General features: G+C 37.0%; 7 protein-coding genes and 1 non-coding gene across 13 annotated transcripts; 2 read left to right on the top strand and 6 right to left on the bottom strand.

The window, feature by feature from the left end:
* Positions 1 to 5,819, bottom strand: LOC17875074 (DNA repair protein XRCC2 homolog). 5 transcript variants are annotated; one of them, XM_023787349.1, is made up of 10 exons: positions 5,435 to 5,819; positions 5,015 to 5,184; positions 4,853 to 4,920; positions 4,493 to 4,555; positions 4,084 to 4,221; positions 3,919 to 4,009; positions 3,735 to 3,771; positions 3,540 to 3,643; positions 3,413 to 3,453; positions 1 to 128 (listed from the first exon to the last, which is right to left on the bottom strand). In XM_023787349.1, the coding sequence occupies exons 1-9, from the start codon at positions 5,772 to 5,774 to the stop codon at positions 3,430 to 3,432; spliced, it is 1,035 nt and encodes a 344-aa protein (XP_023643117.1). In that variant the 5' UTR covers positions 5,775 to 5,819; the 3' UTR covers positions 1 to 128; positions 3,413 to 3,429. The 5 variants fall into 5 exon arrangements, with proteins under 5 accessions (XP_023643117.1, XP_006280632.2, XP_023643111.1 ...); XM_006280570.2 differs by lacking the exon at positions 1 to 128 and adding an exon at positions 1,352 to 1,392; XM_023787343.1 differs by lacking the exon at positions 1 to 128 and adding an exon at positions 3,187 to 3,326.
* A 337-nt stretch (positions 5,820 to 6,156) lies between these two features.
* On the bottom strand, positions 6,157 to 8,057 carry LOC17876493. The gene is made up of 3 exons (XM_006280444.2): positions 7,726 to 8,057; positions 7,207 to 7,563; positions 6,157 to 7,117 (listed from the first exon to the last, which is right to left on the bottom strand). The coding sequence occupies exons 1-3, from the start codon at positions 7,849 to 7,851 to the stop codon at positions 6,317 to 6,319; spliced, it is 1,284 nt and encodes a 427-aa protein (XP_006280506.1). The 5' UTR covers positions 7,852 to 8,057; the 3' UTR covers positions 6,157 to 6,316.
* Positions 8,058 to 8,290: 233 nt separating this feature from the next.
* TRNAV-AAC lies at positions 8,291 to 8,364 on the bottom strand. Its single transcript has one exon. It is a non-coding gene; the product is annotated as a tRNA-Val (tRNA).
* Positions 8,365 to 8,503: 139 nt separating this feature from the next.
* Positions 8,504 to 10,133, top strand: LOC17876702 (soluble inorganic pyrophosphatase 6, chloroplastic). Its single transcript, XM_006280813.2, has 6 exons — positions 8,504 to 8,882; positions 9,030 to 9,190; positions 9,301 to 9,401; positions 9,482 to 9,663; positions 9,735 to 9,833; positions 9,920 to 10,133. Exons 1-6 carry the CDS (start codon positions 8,616 to 8,618, stop codon positions 10,010 to 10,012), a joined length of 903 nt encoding a protein of 300 aa, XP_006280875.1. The 5' UTR covers positions 8,504 to 8,615; the 3' UTR covers positions 10,013 to 10,133.
* A 73-nt stretch (positions 10,134 to 10,206) lies between these two features.
* Positions 10,207 to 13,630, bottom strand: LOC17875844 (probable sphingolipid transporter spinster homolog 2). Its single transcript, XM_023782929.1, has 14 exons — positions 13,478 to 13,630; positions 12,902 to 13,033; positions 12,611 to 12,712; positions 12,387 to 12,491; positions 12,215 to 12,290; positions 12,018 to 12,092; positions 11,825 to 11,927; positions 11,618 to 11,752; positions 11,453 to 11,529; positions 11,265 to 11,378; positions 11,019 to 11,138; positions 10,797 to 10,930; positions 10,579 to 10,646; positions 10,207 to 10,472 (listed from the first exon to the last, which is right to left on the bottom strand). The coding sequence occupies exons 1-14, from the start codon at positions 13,585 to 13,587 to the stop codon at positions 10,375 to 10,377; spliced, it is 1,449 nt and encodes a 482-aa protein (XP_023638697.1). The 5' UTR covers positions 13,588 to 13,630; the 3' UTR covers positions 10,207 to 10,374.
* Positions 13,631 to 13,991: 361 nt separating this feature from the next.
* On the top strand, positions 13,992 to 15,104 carry LOC17876965 (pumilio homolog 18). Its single transcript, XM_006279476.1, has one exon. The coding sequence runs from the start codon at positions 13,992 to 13,994 to the stop codon at positions 15,102 to 15,104; it is 1,113 nt and encodes a 370-aa protein (XP_006279538.1).
* A 592-nt stretch (positions 15,105 to 15,696) lies between these two features.
* On the bottom strand, positions 15,697 to 16,428 carry LOC17876728. Its single transcript, XM_006281061.2, has one exon. The coding sequence runs from the start codon at positions 16,348 to 16,350 to the stop codon at positions 15,793 to 15,795; it is 558 nt and encodes a 185-aa protein (XP_006281123.2). The 5' UTR covers positions 16,351 to 16,428; the 3' UTR covers positions 15,697 to 15,792.
* A 190-nt stretch (positions 16,429 to 16,618) lies between these two features.
* LOC17875418 (protein trichome birefringence-like 12) lies at positions 16,619 to 18,672 on the bottom strand. Of its 2 annotated transcripts, none has more exons than XM_006280530.2 (4): positions 18,019 to 18,672; positions 17,551 to 17,688; positions 17,196 to 17,445; positions 16,619 to 17,118 (listed from the first exon to the last, which is right to left on the bottom strand). In XM_006280530.2, exons 1-4 carry the CDS (start codon positions 18,570 to 18,572, stop codon positions 16,837 to 16,839), a joined length of 1,224 nt encoding a protein of 407 aa, XP_006280592.2. In that variant the 5' UTR covers positions 18,573 to 18,672; the 3' UTR covers positions 16,619 to 16,836. The 2 variants fall into 2 exon arrangements, with proteins under 2 accessions (XP_006280592.2, XP_023645459.1); XM_023789691.1 differs by having other exon boundaries at positions 16,959 to 17,095; positions 18,019 to 18,654.
* Positions 18,673 to 18,919: the final 247 nt, after the last annotated feature.

Below are 18,919 nucleotides of genomic sequence, written 5' to 3'. Positions count from 1 at the left end.
TGAGTTCACATCATATACATTTCTTGATCAGATCGATAACTACATCAACCGATCGATGAGTCTCTTTTAAAACACAAATGGGTGCCTTGGAGGCAAGGCAACCTCTGCATATTCATCCTCATAACCCCCTATATAAAATAAAATAAAATATGTGAGTTCGTTAATGATTTATGTCTAAATATAAAGAAAACTTTTAGATTGATCAATCTTTCTCATATATGCAGTCTCCCTCAAGTAGCAATCAATGGCTTTTTTTTTTTTGGTTATAAAAATTGAGATCCACACAAACTCAAACACTTCCCCCCCCATAGATTGAGACTTCAACTTATTTTCTATCTTCTTCTTTGGACCCACGTATACTTGTCTCTTAATACAATTGACCTCTCTTACTATTAGTTAGTCTTTGCTTAAAATAATTGACTTGTGATATATCACCATGCATTATTGTATCATTGTTTTCACTTTTTTTTTTCTTACTAATCTAACCTAAAGTTTTCACTGTTATATATATAGAGATTTTTAGAAAACTTACTAAGCAATTCATCAGATCAGTATATATATATATACTTATTAAAAGAAGAAGAGCAATATATAGAAGGAGGAGTAGGCAGCCCCAATGAATAGGAGGAGTGTGTGGGTGCTCCTCAACTTTGCTTCAGATTTCTCCAAAGGTTATTTTTTAAAGTGTCATATTTTTTCTAGTTGTATATAAACAAAATGTGAAGATCAAAGTTCATAATATATTATTGTTGTTGTTATATAGAGGACAAAATGGTGAAAACACATTGAGGGGGAGGGGGATTGGATGATCTATTGCTTACGCTTACGCACGCACATGCCCCAATTGCCCACCCCCACACACACGCGTGAATGTGTTCTCAAGATCTCTTTGTCTTCTTTTTTTTTTTTTTTTTTTAAGTTTTTCCTCATTAAGTACTAATCGACCTAATATATATATTACTATTTTTCAGATTTTTCATTAGACCTAAGATCATTCTTTGTTATCTCATCTATGTTAATCCACTAAAAACATATCGAAAGCTACTGAAGGTGGGTGTGTTTTATTTAGTGATTCAAAAAGTTTCATCCAACATACAACGGAGTGAATTCATTTACATTTCATACAATTTGGACGATCACGGATTGTTTCACTGATTTCCAAAAGTAATTTACTATTTCAGTTAGCAAATACTTAGTTTTACTAGATTGAGAACAAAAACATAAATTACAATAATTCTGATTAGATTTTGCTTAAGAAAACAAAGACACGCAAACTTATATTTTAGTAATAATAGACAAATATTTAATAAGCAAATGGGGTCATAGCTGCTTAGGCTTTAGTGGTACCAGTCTCGTCTCGGATCACATCTCAGATATACATAGGAGTTTCACCTATGATGTCAATACCAAACTGTGTTGAAAACTAAGGAAATAAAACTTATCATTACAAAATTTTACTAAACTATCATTCTAACATATTTTTCTTTTTTCTTTTTCTGTTTATATCAAGGTATATATATTTTCATATTTAGTAAAATCTTTAATTCTAATACAATCTGTTTTTTTTTGTTTAATATATATACCTATATATATATATATATAATCTGTTTTTTGAACTCTATATTATTATAAAATAAATAAATAATAATTAGTTTTGTTTAATAGCAATCGCAAAGATAAGACTTACCACCTCAAACGAAAGAAAACACAAATATCTTAACGAGTATGATAAATAAGTATGTCTTAAGCCTCTTAGGCTAGCAGGGACTACGTGGTGTTAATAATGGAGAAGTGTGAAGTAGGTACACAAACAAATAAAAAGACACACATAAACCAATGAATCAAATCAAACTTTGCTATAAAAAAAGAACAAGTCTTATATTTTAATTTAGTTTTAAACTAATGGGGTGAGAGAGGAGACGAGATTGGATATAGTTTCGGCTAATTATTTTGTGCATCATAAGACAAAATTGAGACGTAACCATCAAACAAATAGGAGTTAGGCATGAGTCGTAAAAACTCAAAACTCCGTCAAAGCCTTTCTAAATCATATACCCACATGCCCATCTTTTATTTTTTAATTTCTCGAATTGCTCTTGCTCTTATCTTTAATTTCTCTCTAAATTACCATATATATCTTTATTGATGCTATTTAAACTAGGTTGCAGTTCATCTGAAACTAGTGCACGAATCTCCCAAACTTTTGTTCCATAGAAGTTTTGAGATATATGTACTACGAAGAAAATGCTCAACCAATAACGTGATGCATCTTAGTTAAGATAAGTGTAAAAAAAAAGATACATGTTTTTGGAAACAAAAAGTACATAACAAAACTAGTAAAAAAAAATTCATAATCTACCTGACACATAATCACTAAATTATTTTGTAAAAAGCGAGAAAAAGGATAATTTTTTTTAGTTTCACATCACACATCATATCTAACACTTATAAGCTCTTTTAGTGGAAGTCCTATGAATATGATTCTGATATTTTAAATATACAAGTTTAATTTGTTTCATCTCATCAAAAGTATCCAAGAGATTTGACTACTCCCACTCCTTGTAAAACCTAATTATTACATAAAACTATAATGATTCCTAAATCCAAGTTTATCATTCTAATTATCCTTAAGATGGAGATATAATATGAGACAAGACGAGGGAGACTCTTATCAGCTAAATTCCAAAAAAAGGGGTAAATGCGGTGAAAACGAGATATAAAATTTCTGGAAAAAGAAAAGTAAACCACCAAAGACTGATGACTGTACAGAGTCCACAAAGCCAAAATGCTTATATAATAATTTCTGATGTCGAAAAAATGTAACACGACTCCCTCCCTAGTGCTAAGGCCTGTTAGTGATGTCCCATTATATAATCACTTTCAAGTTTGTAAGAATGATAAAAACAAAAGTTTAAAACAGGAAAATATGATTTTCTAACAATGAGGTATAACATTAACACGTGCTGTTGCAATTTCGTAGACTGTTGATGTCTTATCATGAAATATATTTCAAGCAATTTTTAGATAGATATCCACAATCCAATTCAATCCCAAAACGTGTGTGTGTGTGTCTGTAAGTATGATTTTTATTTGCTTTTTATATCTAAGATAAGGTTACCCAAATATTGTATAAATAACCTAATCAAGTAAAAATATTAAAAAAGAACGACAAATTTTACCTTTAAAGATTCAACTTTTGCTGTCCATATTTTTTCACTTTCTGATTTAAAGAAATATATATAAATAACTTTACATCTGGTGACTTGCTGCATACCGCTTAGCTAATAGCTACTTTGAATTCACGATGGTTTATGGTTTTCTACAGACTACACATCACATAAATACAAGCATGTGTATCTTAGTAACTATGTGAGTATCTAAGAGAGAGCGAGAGAGATTGAAGAATGAATACCTGAAAAGAAATCTAAGTCACGAGACAGTGACAATACCAGACTGCATGAGATGATGAAGCAAAGACAAAATTATGAGTAAATCGTTTTTTACTAGACTTGCAATGGTTGTGATAAGTTTTTACTTACATCGTCTACTATGAATTGGTCTATGCTGCTAAGTTGCGGTTGTAACCATTCCAGTGAATATGCCGACAAGCTTTCTTGTCCTGTTTGCGAAGAGTGATGATCAGCTGCACAAGAAAATATTCTTTGGTTGTAAAGTAAAGCAAACAAAAGGAAGACATGGAGAGAAAGCGAAAACTAATACAAAAACATCCTAACCTGATTTTCGTATGATTATCTTATGTGTCACAAATGCCTGCAATGACCACAAAGGAGGTTAAGTGAGGAAGAATCTTCCTTTGAAACAATCGATAAAACTTTGTAGTTTTTTCAAATGGTTGTGTGTAAACAATGCAAAGCGTTTGAACAAGAGGCTTTTAAGGGTTCACATCAGAAAAGTGACCTGCCAAGAAGATGGCATGAATTCACGAAATGGAGGTTGTTGAGCTTTAATTGCAGCGTTTCCTGACAACTCATCGTTTGAGGAAAACTTCCTGAAATTTGCAAGAAGTTAGAGATGAAGCGATTATAACAACAGTAAACAAAGAGTGCAGTCAAACAAACTAACCGATTATTCTCATTTGTTGGGTACTTCTCTTCGTAAATTAAAGCCTTAGTGGCAATTACTACAAGTGAATGCGCCTGCAGCAGCTTCTTTATCTCTAGCACTATCGTCTCCACCACATTCGTAAGAGAGAGACTTTTCCTATATAGCATAGGTATAAGTCTCACATGTTAAGCATCAAAGTTGAAGTTCCTCAAACTCTCCAACATGTTATATTTCAGTAAGCCCACTACAGGATCTAACTAAAGAAACCTAACTTGTATAAAAACAGAGCAGCCGTCTCTTTATATTGTTCCACCATATGAATTTTTTAATTTCCATGTGGAAGGACTTTAGATTAAACTAAGCACCTTCAAAAAGATAAGACTATCACCAGAGTCTCCTTTAGACTTTCATTATGTAGATATCTAACCTGTTATGTGATCCCATTGCCAATGATGACGATAGACGATCAGTCCAGTGGAAAGCACCAATACTGGTGAAAAGATTGGAAAAAATAGTTAGCGCAATTCTTCCTGTCCGCTTGCTAGATAGTAGCATCACTACGTGCATAAAACTCTAGAATGCATCTGCGAAAGTAACATTAAACTAGGTTATTCTAGCCATATGACTTCAATATTAACGCCACCCATGTATCATTTTCTAAACTTATGATGGATTAGTTTCAGCAAGTAGCAAATAAAAAGTTCTGGAGTGGTCCAGAAAGGAATCTTAGAAGACAATAGGATATGTAAATTGAACAGAATAGAAACCAGCAGATAGTAAGACAAACCTGTCAATCATAAGCACTCCGACTTGACTACCACATGATTCCTGTTGTCGGATCCGATAATGCAATGTCTGTAACACAGTGGCATAATGATACAAACTATTTAACAGGGTCCAAGAATCCAACACAGACCACAGAATGGATATTTCCAACACAAAACACTACCTTGAGACAGGACAAAAGTTCAAGACTGTCATAGCAGCGAACATACAGAAACCTTCTCATGCACGAAACATATAACTCCTCATCAAACGCAGTGTTTGACTTCTCATGTGCAGATCTGCAATTTCTAACATTTGACTCTTCGAGTTGCCACCATGCTCCATTGCCTAACCCTGATACGCGGAAAGAACTTCATTCAACGATTTTCGATTTATGTAACATATTTTAACACTACAGTAAATCAAAACTTAAACTAGCAATCACCAAACATTACACTATTAAAGACGATATGAGTCAGATGATCTCGATTTCATGAATATGAAACTGTTTATGTATACTATGTATGTAGAGACTACTTGACTGCAAAATCCAAAGCAAAGCAAGACACTAAGAAGAAGGAAAGAGTTTCAGGAAATTGCATACGGTTAGCTTGAAGAAGACGATGCTTGAGCATTTGAGATAAACGGAGTACATCAAAGCGGCAATCCAAATCGAGAAACAAAACAAGTTTCCCTAATCCTCCATAGTGGATGCCGTTCCACGTCTTCGGAAGAATACAACTGATCGCAGCTTGAATCAAGATCTGAGTTTTCGCAGCCGGAGATGCGCCCGTGACCTCGACTACGTTCCCGGCGCGTAAAGGCACACGGTGAAGTGGCGGCAGAAGCAGGAATGCACGGTCTTTGAGAACCCTTGATAGCATCTGCTTTGCTGTCTCGTCACCGCGAATCCAACCACGCGCTTCACTAGCACCTTCTCCCATCGCACTCGTCACGTTGGTCCCGGTCACTCTTCCGACGTGAGAGTCTCGGCGACTCGCCGGAGGTGATAGCAAATTTAAATACGGGTTTAAAAGAGTTATGCCCATGGACTTTAGTTAAACGCAGTTAATATGGGCTTATACAATATTGTTTAGGCCCATTAGTCTATGTTAAAATCATATTTTCAATTTAGTCCCCCTATTTCATGTCATATCCATATTTATCCATGATGGACTTTAGTTAAATGCAATTAATATGGGCTTTCCAATAATTTTTCAGGCCCATTAGTCTATGTTAATATCATATTTTCAGTTTAGTCCCCCTATTTCATGTCATCATCCATATTTATCCATGGACTTACCGATGTCACGGCAAAGATTAAAATCAGTTAAAAGTCGTCAATTAGTAATTTTATTATTTACAAGTGGCAGTGAAGTTAAACATACACTTCTTCTGCGTTTTGGAGAGTATTGAGTAAAAAGAAAGACAAGACCAAAAGCTTGGAAATTTTCTCATAAAACATGAGCTAATATGTCCACATGATTTACAAGGTGAAAGGGCTTGAAGGAGGCTGAGTGATCGGAAGTTTCGACATAGTTACATTTCCTGCAATCACATTTTGCGCAATCGTATCCTCCATTGGTATCGGATCAACTCGCATGACATTTTCTGGGATGACTTTCTCTCCATCAACTTTAGCAAGAACCTCAAAATGCATTTTCATTGTCTCAGGCTTTGTTCGCCACTCTGGAAAGCTTAAACCTTCGAGATCAGCTTCCTTGAGCTTCTTTTCTACACCAAAACCAATCTTCATAAACGTTTGAGCGGCTACATTCGCTTTCAACACCTTAAAGGAACCTTTTTCCAGGGCTTTAGGACCCAAAACAGAGGTCAATAGTTTCTCAAAGCCAAGTAAGTTAGCGTTCGAGCCATTGATTGAAGTAATTGGCCACATGGTTGTAAATTCTCTTGGGGTAAGAACAGTAGTCATAGCACCATCAATTGTTGAGAGACTGCTTCTGCCTTTAGACATGGAAGATAGTTCCACAAGTCCTGGCCCAAGACGCTTAAGTTTGAGTTTGGTATCAGGAGATTGTGAAGTTGATGCAAGAGAAGTAGGACCAACAATGCGGAGCGAAAGAAGCGGAGTTTCTTGACCACTTGAAGCACGTCGAAGCTGTTCAGCTAAAGACAAAAGTCCAGAGGCAAATTCATTGGAGCTTTGATTTAATGGAAGTGGCAAATCAATCGGATGACGCAAACTAACTGATCTAGCTCCTTTCACTGTTACAACAGCACCATCTGCTAACATCACTTTTTTCAAAACACCAGCATCCACATCATACTGTATGACATTAACATATAAATCAATATTAATAACAAAACGGTTTCGTTTGTTCAACACATAACCAATGGAAAAGTTTATGAACTTACAGGTAAAGAGAGTCGCATATTGTTTGCATCTTGGATCCAAAGTTCCATGGGACCAGCAAGTTGAAACGGAGCTAAAACAGGTAAAACATCACTAGACCCCTTCTTGTTCTTCATAGGAACTAAACCATTCTCATCCCTGGAATCAATGGGTTGTTCTACTTGAAAAATTGGGAGATCTACGTACTCCCGTCGGTTCACATCTTCAAGAAGCTTAAATGGAAGCACTTTGTTGCCGATTTCAAGATCAAACTCATATGAAACAGCATGACCTACCAAGGCATCTCTTACATCAAAACCAGATATCTTCACTTCCTCGGACTGAAATCCGAGTCCCTTTACAATTGCTTCCTTCAAATCCTATCAAAAACCAGAAATTTTCAAGAGTTGATATCACATTACGCAAAAAGATCAAATTTCCCTATTCTAAGAAAACTCTTTTGATTACCAGCAATAGTGACACTTTCTCTATCGATATCTATAAACTCAATCAAAATTCTAAAAAGATGGTAAATTTCTTACCGAGATAGCTTTAGGGTAAGGAGGATTAGCCTCGGGAGACGAAATCAAAGCTCTAGACGATGGAACAATCGTCAATAAGATCAGAAACAGAGCTCCAACACGAACCAATACTCTGTGACCCATCATGAATTGACAAAAAATAAATAGAAATCAAACCCACGGCTCAAAAAGAGAGTAAACCCTCGAAATTAATACGATTAAGAGACTAAATACGAAGCTGCGAGAGAATTATCACAAAGAAGGAACGAAATTTGAGGTTTTGAAGGTTTTTGATGGCGCAAAATTAGAAGGACCCAAATTTGGATGTTGTGTTATTCTTTTGATTGTATTGGTATGTAGTTAGTTCGAATAAGAAGAAGGACGTAGATGGTTCTGGAGTCATTTAAATCGCGTGTTCTCATGGAAAGAGACGATGACGTGGAGAGTATTAACCAATAAGAATGGAGAGAGTGATGTGGCGCGAGATCAAACAATGTGTGACGTGGTTGGTGTGTCACGAAACGGTTTAATGGAAACGACGTCGTCTAGCGAACCAAAATTACGTTAATTAAAAAAAGAAATGTGATGGCTTCGCCCGGGTTCGAACCGGAGACCTTCAGTGTGTTAGACTGACGTGATAACCAACTACACCACGAAACCTTTGCGTTAATATTAACAAATAAAAGTTTATTGACTCGAGTTGGGAATTTGGTTCATATGCATACTCCTGGTATATTCCTTCTTTAAACATAAAAACAAAACCTTTATGATCCTCTACGTGAAAAAAGAAAATAATAGACATAAAAAGGAGCTAGCCAGTGGATCGAAAGGCCACCACTTTCTAGAGGAAAAAAGAATTGGATCAATCACTAAAAGAAAAAGAAAAGAAAGAAGTCGATTCCTCCACGAAAATGGCAGCCACTCTGCTAACAACAGCTGCAGCAGTAGCATCCAGCCAAACGACATCGGGGTTGCTCACAAAGCGACCTGTTTTTCTTCCGGCACGAACAGTCTGCCGCTTTAACGGTCTCTGCTTCAACAAGAGATCCTTAGTGGTGAAATCTAAGAGACCCTTTTCTTGTAATGCCATTTACAATCCTCAGGTTCAGACCATTCAGGAAGGCCAATCTGAATCCCTAGATTACAGAGTTTTCTTTCAAGATGGCTCCGGAAAGAAGGTAATCATCTCTCTGGTTTTTATGTTTGTATTTGTTCTGAGTCCAATTCTCTGTTGATCGCAAATTCGCAATTTGTGTGTGTTTTTTTTTGTTGGTATTGAAAGTTTTCTTCTTTGACATTTGTGATACTGTGAAAATGTTGGTTAGGTATCTCCATGGCATGATATACCATTGCATTTAGGTGATGGAGTTTTTCATTTTATAGTGGAAATTCCTAAAGAGTCCAGAGCTAAAATGGAGGTAGCTACTGATGAAGCTTTCACTCCTATTAAGCAAGACACTAAGAAAGGGAAGCTCAGATATTATCCGTAAGACAAGAGAGCTAAACCAGATTTTGCATTTGCATCATCTTGTGATGATCTCTTTAGATTGAGTAGCTAAAAAAGATTTTCTTGTTTTTGGTTATATATATACACAGTTACAATATAAACTGGAACTATGGATTGCTTCCACAAACATGGGAAGATCCAACTCAGGCAAACTCTGAGGTTGAAGGTGCTTTTGGAGATAATGATCCTGGTAGGTTAAAAGATTTGGGTTTCTAGATGGGTTTCATTCTCAGAGCTTAGCTTATTCTAGTTCGTATTTATTTTTTGTAGTTGATGTTGTTGAGATTGGTGAAACCCGAAGGAAGACCGGTGAGGTTCTGAAGGTGAAGCCTTTAGCTGCCTTGGCTATGATTGATGAAGGAGAGCTCGATTGGAAGATTGTTGCGATTTCTTTAGATGATCCTAAAGCTCATCTTGTGAATGATGTTGATGATGTCGAGAAGCATTTCCCGGTATGATCTCAATGAACCATGATTCATTTCTTAATGGACTTTTGTTTTCTGACTCTAGATGTTTCTCTCAGGGTACTCTTACAGCTATTAGAGATTGGTTTAGAGACTACAAGATCCCAGATGGAAAGCCTGCTAACAAGTTTGGTCTTGGAAACAAACCAGCAAACAAAGTAATATCCTTGTAGACTCTTTTCCTTTGAAGTTTATAGATGTTAAGGAGCTTATTCTGGTTTTTGCGTGTGTTTATTATATATAGGATTATGCTTTGAAGATCATCCATGAGACGAATGAATCATGGGCTAAACTTGTCAAGAGATCAGTTTCTCCTGGAGAACTTTCACTTTTCTGATCAGTCTGAGCAATATTCTTATCCTTGAGTGACAATTTTTTTCTTCTTATTTTGATGAATTATGAACAATTGAGAAGCTTTTTCGCTTAGCGAAAGAATGAGAAATAACTTCAAAATATCATATTTATGTTCCTGAATTGAGTTGTTATAGAGACATATCAATCTGAATCTGGAAACTTAACTAAACAATTAGGTTTATGTAGAGAAACCCTGATGATCTTTCATATTCTTCCAAGAGAGGAACAAGGTATACAAATGAAGGTCATTTATGTTTCATACACATTTCTTTTGTACAAGTTTGACAAACGAGATGAGAATAGACCATAGAACTCTTACAATTACATTTGAGGTGTTTTTTAGTCTCACGCTACCTCAAGAAGAGGTGCAACGGTTGATTCTCTGGTCACAGCATCAGGCTCGGAATCTTCGTTATATCGATCCACACTATTCAGGAAAATCCCTGTAGAGTCACAAACGCAACAAATCGTTAATCATTACTCCCACTTTAAACTAAAAAAAAAAAAAACATTTGAATTTTGAGTTCTTGGTGTGGCTAAAAACCGAACCTATAGACCAAATTGCAGCAGCTGGAAAGAGAACGAATGTAAGAACAAGAGCAGTCACTCTCCAATTCCTGCATGAGCAAATGACAAAGCATACAGAAGTCGGATACAATGATACCTCAAACTAATCTAGATGAGACATTGCATTCATTCATATGAAGCTTAATTTGATCAAGACAATGGATTTGTGAATCAAGATTTTGTGGATACAACTGAGAAACCAAACCTGAAGAACTCCGACGAGTGGTGAGGAAGGAACATCTCCAAAGATATGGATAGAGACAGTAGACATTGCCATTGCAAGTGGTCTCAAACTTGGTTTGACACAATGGAGAACGACGAAATTCACAGGACCCTATACATCATGAAATAAATCAGAAGAAATGGATTTGTAAAACATAACAGAATCAAGTATGTATATGAATGGTGGAAACCGAGATTACCTGTGTGGCAAAGATGAGAAGTTCACCAACAGCAAAAAAAGCTAAAAATGCATACAAGCTCTTGAAACAGAAAGCAGAAAAGCAAAATAATGCTCCTATAAACGTTGAAACTGAAAGAAGCTGCAAAATACAGATACAGGCGATCAAATACTAGTTTTCCAAGATCATAAGTGGTGGAATTTATGTTCGGAATGAGGAATTTCTATCGATGTGAGGACAATATGTCTTCCAAGTTAAGGATCTTACCTTGAAAGCATTTGAAATTGTAGCATCCATGTGATCTAGAATCACTCCTCCTGATAATGTGCCAACGATTCCGCATATAACTGTGACCCCTCCAAATATCAAATCAGCGTTTTCCTGCCAATGGGATAAAGGCATCAAGTGATATACTTCTCAGACATAGAAACAAAAACCCTCTGGTAATATTTTACCATCTTGTATATGTTATAACCAGCCTTTGGCCCCCAATATGAATATGCGCCTAAAACAAAGTTGTAAGCAATATATCCTGAGAAAAGAAAGAAATAGTTATAGGTAATCAATAAATCATACAATAACACATATACTTTTAACACACAAGAAGGAAAAATGGTTACCAAGAATGTTTGTAACATAAACCTTATCAACCAAAAGCAATTTCAAATCTTTCATGACAGATGACAACCCATAGCTGACTGGCAAAGCGTTTAAGTTATCTGTCCGGGTTTTTCCTGTATCATCTGGAGCGAAACCTGAAGATACAAAATAAATCAGAAATAGCTCAACTCCACAGGGACATAGGATGTGTGACTTGAAACACGCACCTTTCAAATCCAAGGGCTTGATAACAAAACCTAGAACAGCAAAAGGAAGCATAAGTAGTGCTTCTCCCCAAAATGCCGCACGCCAAGGAAGGACACTCCCCACCTAAAAGAAAACAGAAAGAGGTCACTCAAGGTGGCAGAAACCCGAACCTATAATCAGAAAATCATGACATAAATAACAAAGATAACTCACCAATCCACCATATACATAGCCAAACGCATAGCCTGCCGGAATGCACATGTAGAATAAAGCAAGCCACGCTGATTTCTGGTTCAAACAAAAACAAAAGTGCCTAGTGAATAATCAGCTTCCTTCCTATAGACAAATTCATTACCATCCGTTTCTATAACCATGGTTTGCGAGAAGAAATATATTCTAGAAGCAAATACCTGATCATGTGGGGCATTATCGTCAATAAATGGGGCAGCGAGACTTACAAATGATGCCTCACCAACACCAACAAACCTGAATAAGGTGAGAAACGTAAGATGGAGATGCAGATGATTTAAAAAATATAAATATGAAAGAAATAGTTGAAAAACTATTAGAAATTACACCTACATGCGACAGATTGTGATGGACCAAAAATCAAATGAAAGACCGCAGCCAAGCACAGCGAGAGTCCAGATCGACAGTCCAACTCCAATAAGCCGAAACGGATTAACACTGGAACACGCAACAGAAAGTGGGATAAATAACCTTAAAGATAATGAAGTATGGATTAAAAAAAAATTAAAAAAAATTGATGTCTTTGCACTTAGATGTTTGGGAAATCCAGTTCACACCTCTTTGCTAGTGAAGCAAATATAGGAGAGGCTACAAGAAGCCCAACCATGAAAGCAGATGACAGAATTCCATCTTCAAAATTGCTTAAGTTGAAATCCCCCCTGTGTAGTACAACCATGGGATTATGACTAAAGCAAAGAAAACCCAATACCAATAAGATTATCATGTTTTCACATAATATGATAGATGATCAGCTTGAGTACCACCACTTTTAGCTTAAATTAAAGAATGATTGAAGTCACACACCATACCTTTGAACGGAAACGAATAGCAAAGAAATGGAAACTTACTGAATTCCGGTGCCAGAAGAACATGTACCAGTTGAAGTGCAAGTACCAAGACTGCCATTGATACCATTACTTGCTATAGCTCCTCGATCTATATAATTTATTAAGTTGACTACACAAAACACAAAGAGAAGCCTGCAGAGATAGCCACAATACGAATAAGAGTAACTCAACATTTCTTCAAAAGATTAACAATACAATAAAAAGAGTTATACAACAACAACAAGAAGAAGAATTGCATCTTCATTCCCAACTTAATAGAAAATTTCTTGTTCGAAGGTGAATTTATCGAATTCGCTCTCCATCAATATGTTCATTGCAGAAGACTAAATTTGACTATACGCAAATGAAAACAAAAAAAGATCATCGACTTAGTTTCATCAAATGTAACAGAACTTCCTTAAATAGAACCAACCAATTAGACGATTTCAAGCAACAACAGAAACGTTTCCTCCTACAGTCCTACTTCATTCATACCAATGAACTATAAAAGCCCCAATTTTTGCCTTAAGCTTAGGAAATTTTTGACCTGAGAAACATCATACAATGGAGAAACAAGAGCAAAAAATAAAAACTTACTTTTTGGGGGTAAACCATGAAGGTTCTGCGATCTGATCTTTGAGAGAATCAGAATCCCTCTCCATGATTCTAGGGTTTTTACCACGATCACCTTCTCCGCCAACGTCCATGGGAGAAGCTCGGTGGTTTTCTGAGAATCCCGAATGTTGGATATTCCATGACGAGGGGTATTCTTGTAATTATTGTTTGAAAATTCAACAATGAAACAAAAACAAAAAAAAACAAATACAAGTCGGTTTCCTTAAGTTTTGTTTTATTTCCATTTTTTTTTTCATAGTCCTTATCACCTTTTCCTAAATAAAAAATTAACGGCTAACTTGGTGTTATTTACTCCCGTTTAAATTATCATAAACACAATACGGATAATTTCGACATATAATTAATTCCCTTTTCCTACAAGGAATCTCATGTCAGTCCAAATATAAACCTCTACAACGTATCTCTAACTATATTAATGATCATCACTCAATAATCATTGTATGGTATTCTCCCAAAACCAAACACAAGAAGAACAATGGATACAGAATTAGAAAACGACGATGCCCAAGTTACAAGTCAGCAGCAACCATTGTTTTCTAGGGCTCCCTCTTATGCTTCAGCCAACACAACGAACACTCACGACTTCTCCACAACGGTTCGAATAAGAGAAACAACCAATACAGAGCAACCTCAAGAAATCAATTCACTCTACTTTGCAACATACCGACCTATTCAAAATTCTTGTACGATATCTAGACGACAAAACCATCCCCTACAGCTTCGCATGCGTTTACATACGTTACTTACATCCGCTGAAGGAGAAGGTCCCAAGGAGTTTAACGATATGGTCTCGAGGAACAACAAAAGCGAGCTTTGTTGGTTTGTGTCAATGTTAACGTCAGAATCCGATTACTTTTTCCAGATTGTCAATGATAGAAAAGGATCAAGACGCGTTAGGAGGCTCTTAGGAAAATTTCAAGAGACGGACGAAATATTATTGAACGCTATCGTGCATAGGTTCATCGATGTCATGACAGGGAAATACAGTTATCTCGTTGCGATAACAGCTTCCAAGGTCTTGGAGAGCTTCGTATTGGTTAGTCTCACGCTCCGTGACGCGCTTTACTTAGCGAGTGACAAAATCGGGTGCATCGCACTTAACCAAATGATAACCAAATCAAAAGATGTCTTCAGACAAGAGTTCCTTTACGAAATAGCGGAAAACTCTGATTGGCTAAGCATGGACGATTCAGGGACCTTTGTGGTACAGCACGTGCTTAGCTTGAATGACTTGAGATGTACGAACCGTGTAGCGCTTCGGCTCTGTGGTTACTACGTTGAGCTTTCGTCTCAGAGGCGTGGTAGCTACATCGTGGAGCAGATTCTCAAGTCTAGATCGATGGTAGCTTTGGATTTGGTCGTGGGTGAGCTAATGGAGTGTGGTGGATTCACGTTGTTTAGGCTGGCTCGGCATGAGTTTGGGAACTATGTTGTGCAAAAGGCGTTGAGAGTCACGCAGAGCGAAGGCAGGCTTGATTTGTTTTTGGGCCTCGTTAAGAAGTTGAAGTTGTTTCCTTTTCTTGATCTCTTGCGTTGGTCTCATCACGGGAGGAACATTGCGGCGATCATCGATTCAACAATTATATGATTGTTTCCAACGATTTTAACGTCCATGTTTTTATATATTTTCTAAGTTTTCGAACTCTTGCTTCTGCAAGACATACGAGTTTCTTTCTTTTATTTCGAAATTGGGTTTAAATTAGCAAACCCGTTATGTAATTTTTTATCTTTAACAAATAGATCCTTGATAGTACTCTCTGAGGTCTTGGCACACTTAACCTTCCAAGTCATCCAATCCACGATGTCCATATACCTTTGTAAAAGCTGATAGGCTTATTGAGAAACCCCCTTGTAAATTTTATTAGCAGAGCCTCTACCAAAAACAAAACGGATGCCTTTTACTGAAAGCTCAGTATGGCTTTGTGAAAGCCTATCAGATCTAGATCCTGAGGACGGACTGACCTACACCTAAAGAAGAAAAACTCAAGAGGAGACTAATTAATTGTTTCATGTTTTTATGTTATACTAGTGAAATCATTCATCACCATCAGTAATTTCCCTGTGTTTGTTTTGTATATTCTTCTTCAATAATTTGGTTTCATAAAATCTGAAAACGTGTTTGTTGTAAGATTCTCAGCTCGAGAAACAAATGTCTTTCAAGTGTTTTTGGAAGCAACAGATATCAAACTTGCAGATAAAGTGGCAGTGGATTTGATCAGACAATGCAAACGAAACATTATGTTTATTATAAAAAGGAACATTGGAGATTCTTTCTTCTACTCAAACCCAATGATTCTCTTCAATCCAGGAAACAACCCAGAAAACGAAGACATTGAAGAAGAAGAAGAAGAAGATTCCACAGAAGAAGAATCCAAACACTCTTGTTCAACCATTTCTTTCACAGATCTAACAGATAGAGGCTGAAAGTCTCCAGCCCATTCATCCACAAACTCACGAACCAGGCTCAACTTCTCTTCGTCCCCAATATTCCTCCATTTGATCCTCATCTCATCTTCCTTCAAATCCATATGCCTACACAACTCTCCCCACAGAATCTCGCCGCTCTTCTTCATCGCTTCTCGTCTCTGTTCCGAGGCTGTGTTCGCTTTCCCGATTTCTCTGGCCAAGTCGTTCGCCAGCTCTGAATCGCTCAGAATCTTCTTCCTCCTCTTGGGCCTCCTAATCCTCATGTTGCCGATTATCTCATCTTCTTCACCGTCTCTCCTTACGCACTGTATTCGGGTTACGGGCCGGGTCAACAACAGATGGTGATATCCGAGATTCCGAGATGAGCAAGTTTTTTGAGGAAGAAGATGAAGTAATCTCAGCGACATCTTCTTTCGCTTTCTGCGCTCCCTCCTCTCTCTTCTGCCCTTTGTCCCAAAATCCTTTAATATGTTATTTATCCGGTGCTAATCGTAATCTCTCTATTGGATTCTTTTTTTCTTTTTACTCTTTTAATATCGACTACATATAACTCTGAAAAAAGAGCTCTTCCACAAGATTTCACCAAAAAATGTGAATCATTTACAAGTTTAAACTCCAAATTTTGAGCTTCTATATGGAGTTTAAGATCACAAACAAGCCCCATTTACGAAATCATTTACTTCATATAAAGATTCAGAACTCTTTAACATAGATGTATCACAGTACAAGTTAAATGTTCGTGTTTTGTCCAGGTGTGTCTTGGAAAAAAGAACAAAGAAATCCTACAAAATTTCATCGAAATATGAATCATTTACAGTTAAAACCAAAAGGTCCAACATTTGAGCTTTCCAAATGCCCAAGCAAGTCTCTGTTCTCAGACTCTAACAGGGTCTTCACTCTGTTTTTAAGTTAGTGAGAATCACTTCTGATAAGATATCGACCCATGTGTCGGGAACACCCGGTAGGCACCAATGCATACAGTCTTGTCCCCATATTGCCACCGCGTCCTGCTTCCCTAACCAAATAGCTGGATGAGCATCTGCTCTGAATTCACTTAGATGGGTCAGATCAAGTAACTTGATCTTTGTGGTTTGCAACTCATTCTTGATGATTTGATTAATCCTTCTTGCTTCTTTGTTCACTCCATTGTTCCTGGGATCAAACCACAAGTCAAGCTGTCTAGGTCTTAGCATCAACATCATTTTTTATGGGAATGCAAAAATATTCACTGAAGTAAAGCTTGTTGGTGTACCTGGCTTTCTTCGAGTGGTTTCTCGAGTAAACAACTTCCATTCTGGTTCCAATCACCACCAGAGAAATGCCTTGGTGATTGCAAGCGCCAGAATCTAAGGGTCTTTGCTGGTACTTCTCTTTGGATATAAGAAACCATATGTTGAAGAACTAGTTCAAATCCTTGCAATATATCGAGAGGAGGATTTATCGGCTTTCCCTTTCGATGGAAGACTAGAGGCGTCTCTTTAGGAAACTTATCGTAACCCCACCTAAACCCAAAAAACAGATCCAACTAATCTAAATCCACAAAGCTGCAAGCATTCTTACATAAAAAGAAAAGGAAGAAAACCAACAGGTAATGGATAATAATTTACCAATGGCCAGAGTTAAAAATGAGAACATCGTAGAAACTAGTGACATTGATCCACTCGTTTGCAGGAACGTCAACATCAACTCGATATGTTCCTTTCACTCCATCTTGATTAGCTTCAGCAGATGACTTCGGCTGCCACCTTTTATCATATCAGTTTAGAAGAACTAAATTCAACATATAAAAGAACACATTCATTATGCTTTCAGTTTCAACTCTAACATAAACCTTTGCATATTTGAGATCTGCGAGATTCACAATTCAGTAATGGCCAGTAAAGTGGAGAAATGAGTTGAAGTTCCTCATAAGATTCTAAGTCATTGTGCAAAAAACCACATATCAAGCCTATAATTCGGTAATCTAAACCCAAAATCCTAAGATTGAATTCAATATGTCCCGTCACTAATCAAAAGTTTGATCCTTGAAGAGCTAATAATACAAGATTTCAAACTCTGGAAGTAGGAAATCTTACTGATATTTAGCGAGGAGAACAGCTCTGTGATAAGCAACAGTGACATTGAACTTAGGGAAGTAAGCTCCACGCCAAGCTTTTTTCTTCTTCCACTTGACAGCACTCGGATCAGCCACTCTAAGTATACACAAGAACGAAACCAAGAAGTTCTCATTCAGAGAATCCCCGACAAATCCAACATTCTTATTCCTCATCAGCTGTAGAAATCGAGTCGGGTCAATTCGATTCAATCCGCAGGCATTGGGCACCCATCTCCATGAATTGATCACGTCCATATTTTCTCGCTTGTTCCGTAAGCAATTCCAAGCATTTCTGTGGAAAGGACAAGTCTCGTCGTATAACGGTTTTGGATTTTCTGGATTGAAGACCCATCGGCCGGAGAAGAGATCGCACAGCGGCGGAGAGACGAGGGTTGACGAAGCGATCGGACGGCGGAGAAGAATTAAGGAATAAAATAGGAGTAAGAGGAGAGAAAGGAGTAGAAGACGTGGAAGAAGTGAAGATCGGAGCTTCGACGGCATCGTCGTGTAGATTCGTCTGGATCCGAACTCCATTGATCCCACACGAAATCTAAAGAGAAGGACACTCTGCAATCTCTCGCGGGTAAACCGGTTTGGTGTTCCCGGTTTGATTTGAAATTCTACTTCGGTTTTGGGCACGATTTTTACTATGGTCTGTGGTTTAAATTGGTTTTAATTTAGAAGCTTATATTCAACAGTGGTTTTGTTTAATTTACTAAATTTAATTAGTTAAAGCTGAAAAAAGAAGAGAAATTGTGAAGGTGGGAATTGAAATTAAAAGGGATAAAGATATGGATAATAATATTGGTTGGATGGTTCACAATGTTGGTTTCTTTAAGAGTTGTGTTTTGGCTTGGTTCGTATTTTGTACCATAAGAAGC

Source organism: Capsella rubella, unplaced genomic scaffold (assembly GCF_000375325.1).
Source record: "Capsella rubella cultivar Monte Gargano unplaced genomic scaffold, Caprub1_0 scaffold_8, whole genome shotgun sequence".
In the NCBI taxonomy this organism is placed as follows: Eukaryota; Viridiplantae; Streptophyta; class Magnoliopsida; order Brassicales; family Brassicaceae; genus Capsella; species Capsella rubella.
The sequence above is the reverse complement of the archived record's forward strand: the minus strand, read 5'-3'. Positions and strand labels throughout refer to the sequence as shown.

What these genes read in the sequence shown, in the direction of transcription:
- LOC17875844 (XM_023782929.1), bottom strand. Translation starts at nt 13,587, where the DNA reads ATGGACGTTGGCGGAGAAGGTGATCGTGGTAAAAACCCTAGAATCATG. An exon ending in TCATGGTTTACCCCCAAAAA is followed by an intron (nt 13,034 to 13,477) that starts GTAAGTTTTTAT and finishes CTATCTCTGCAG; the next exon opens with GCTTCTCTTTGTGTTTTGTG. An exon ending in TTCTCATCTTTGCCACACAG is followed by an intron (nt 10,931 to 11,018) that starts GTAATCTCGGTT and finishes CATGATGTATAG; the next exon opens with GGTCCTGTGAATTTCGTCGT.
- LOC17875418 (XM_006280530.2), bottom strand. Translation starts at nt 18,572, where the DNA reads ATGGAGTTCGGATCCAGACGAATCTACACGACGATGCCGTCGAAGCTC. An exon ending in GTTCTCCTCGCTAAATATCA is followed by an intron (nt 17,689 to 18,018) that starts GTAAGATTTCCT and finishes ATATGATAAAAG; the next exon opens with GTGGCAGCCGAAGTCATCTG. An exon ending in AACCACTCGAAGAAAGCCAG is followed by an intron (nt 17,119 to 17,195) that starts GTACACCAACAA and finishes AGACCTAGACAG; the next exon opens with CTTGACTTGTGGTTTGATCC.
- LOC17876965 (XM_006279476.1), top strand. Translation starts at nt 13,992, where the DNA reads ATGGATACAGAATTAGAAAACGACGATGCCCAAGTTACAAGTCAGCAG.
- LOC17876702 (XM_006280813.2), top strand. Translation starts at nt 8,616, where the DNA reads ATGGCAGCCACTCTGCTAACAACAGCTGCAGCAGTAGCATCCAGCCAA. An exon ending in GGGAAGCTCAGATATTATCC is followed by an intron (nt 9,191 to 9,300) that starts GTAAGACAAGAG and finishes ATATATACACAG; the next exon opens with TTACAATATAAACTGGAACT. An exon ending in ATGTCGAGAAGCATTTCCCG is followed by an intron (nt 9,664 to 9,734) that starts GTATGATCTCAA and finishes TGTTTCTCTCAG; the next exon opens with GGTACTCTTACAGCTATTAG.
- LOC17876493 (XM_006280444.2), bottom strand. Translation starts at nt 7,851, where the DNA reads ATGATGGGTCACAGAGTATTGGTTCGTGTTGGAGCTCTGTTTCTGATC. An exon ending in CTTACCCTAAAGCTATCTCG is followed by an intron (nt 7,564 to 7,725) that starts GTAAGAAATTTA and finishes GGTTTTTGATAG; the next exon opens with GATTTGAAGGAAGCAATTGT. An exon ending in ATATGCGACTCTCTTTACCT is followed by an intron (nt 7,118 to 7,206) that starts GTAAGTTCATAA and finishes AATGTCATACAG; the next exon opens with TATGATGTGGATGCTGGTGT.
- LOC17876728 (XM_006281061.2), bottom strand. Translation starts at nt 16,350, where the DNA reads ATGTCGCTGAGATTACTTCATCTTCTTCCTCAAAAAACTTGCTCATCT.
- LOC17875074 (XM_023787335.1), bottom strand. Translation starts at nt 5,774, where the DNA reads ATGGGAGAAGGTGCTAGTGAAGCGCGTGGTTGGATTCGCGGTGACGAG. An exon ending in GGAGTGCTTATGATTGACAG is followed by an intron (nt 4,556 to 4,852) that starts GTTTGTCTTACT and finishes TCTTTTCACCAG; the next exon opens with TATTGGTGCTTTCCACTGGA. An exon ending in TCATGCCATCTTCTTGGCAG is followed by an intron (nt 3,772 to 3,918) that starts GTCACTTTTCTG and finishes TGGTCATTGCAG; the next exon opens with GCATTTGTGACACATAAGAT.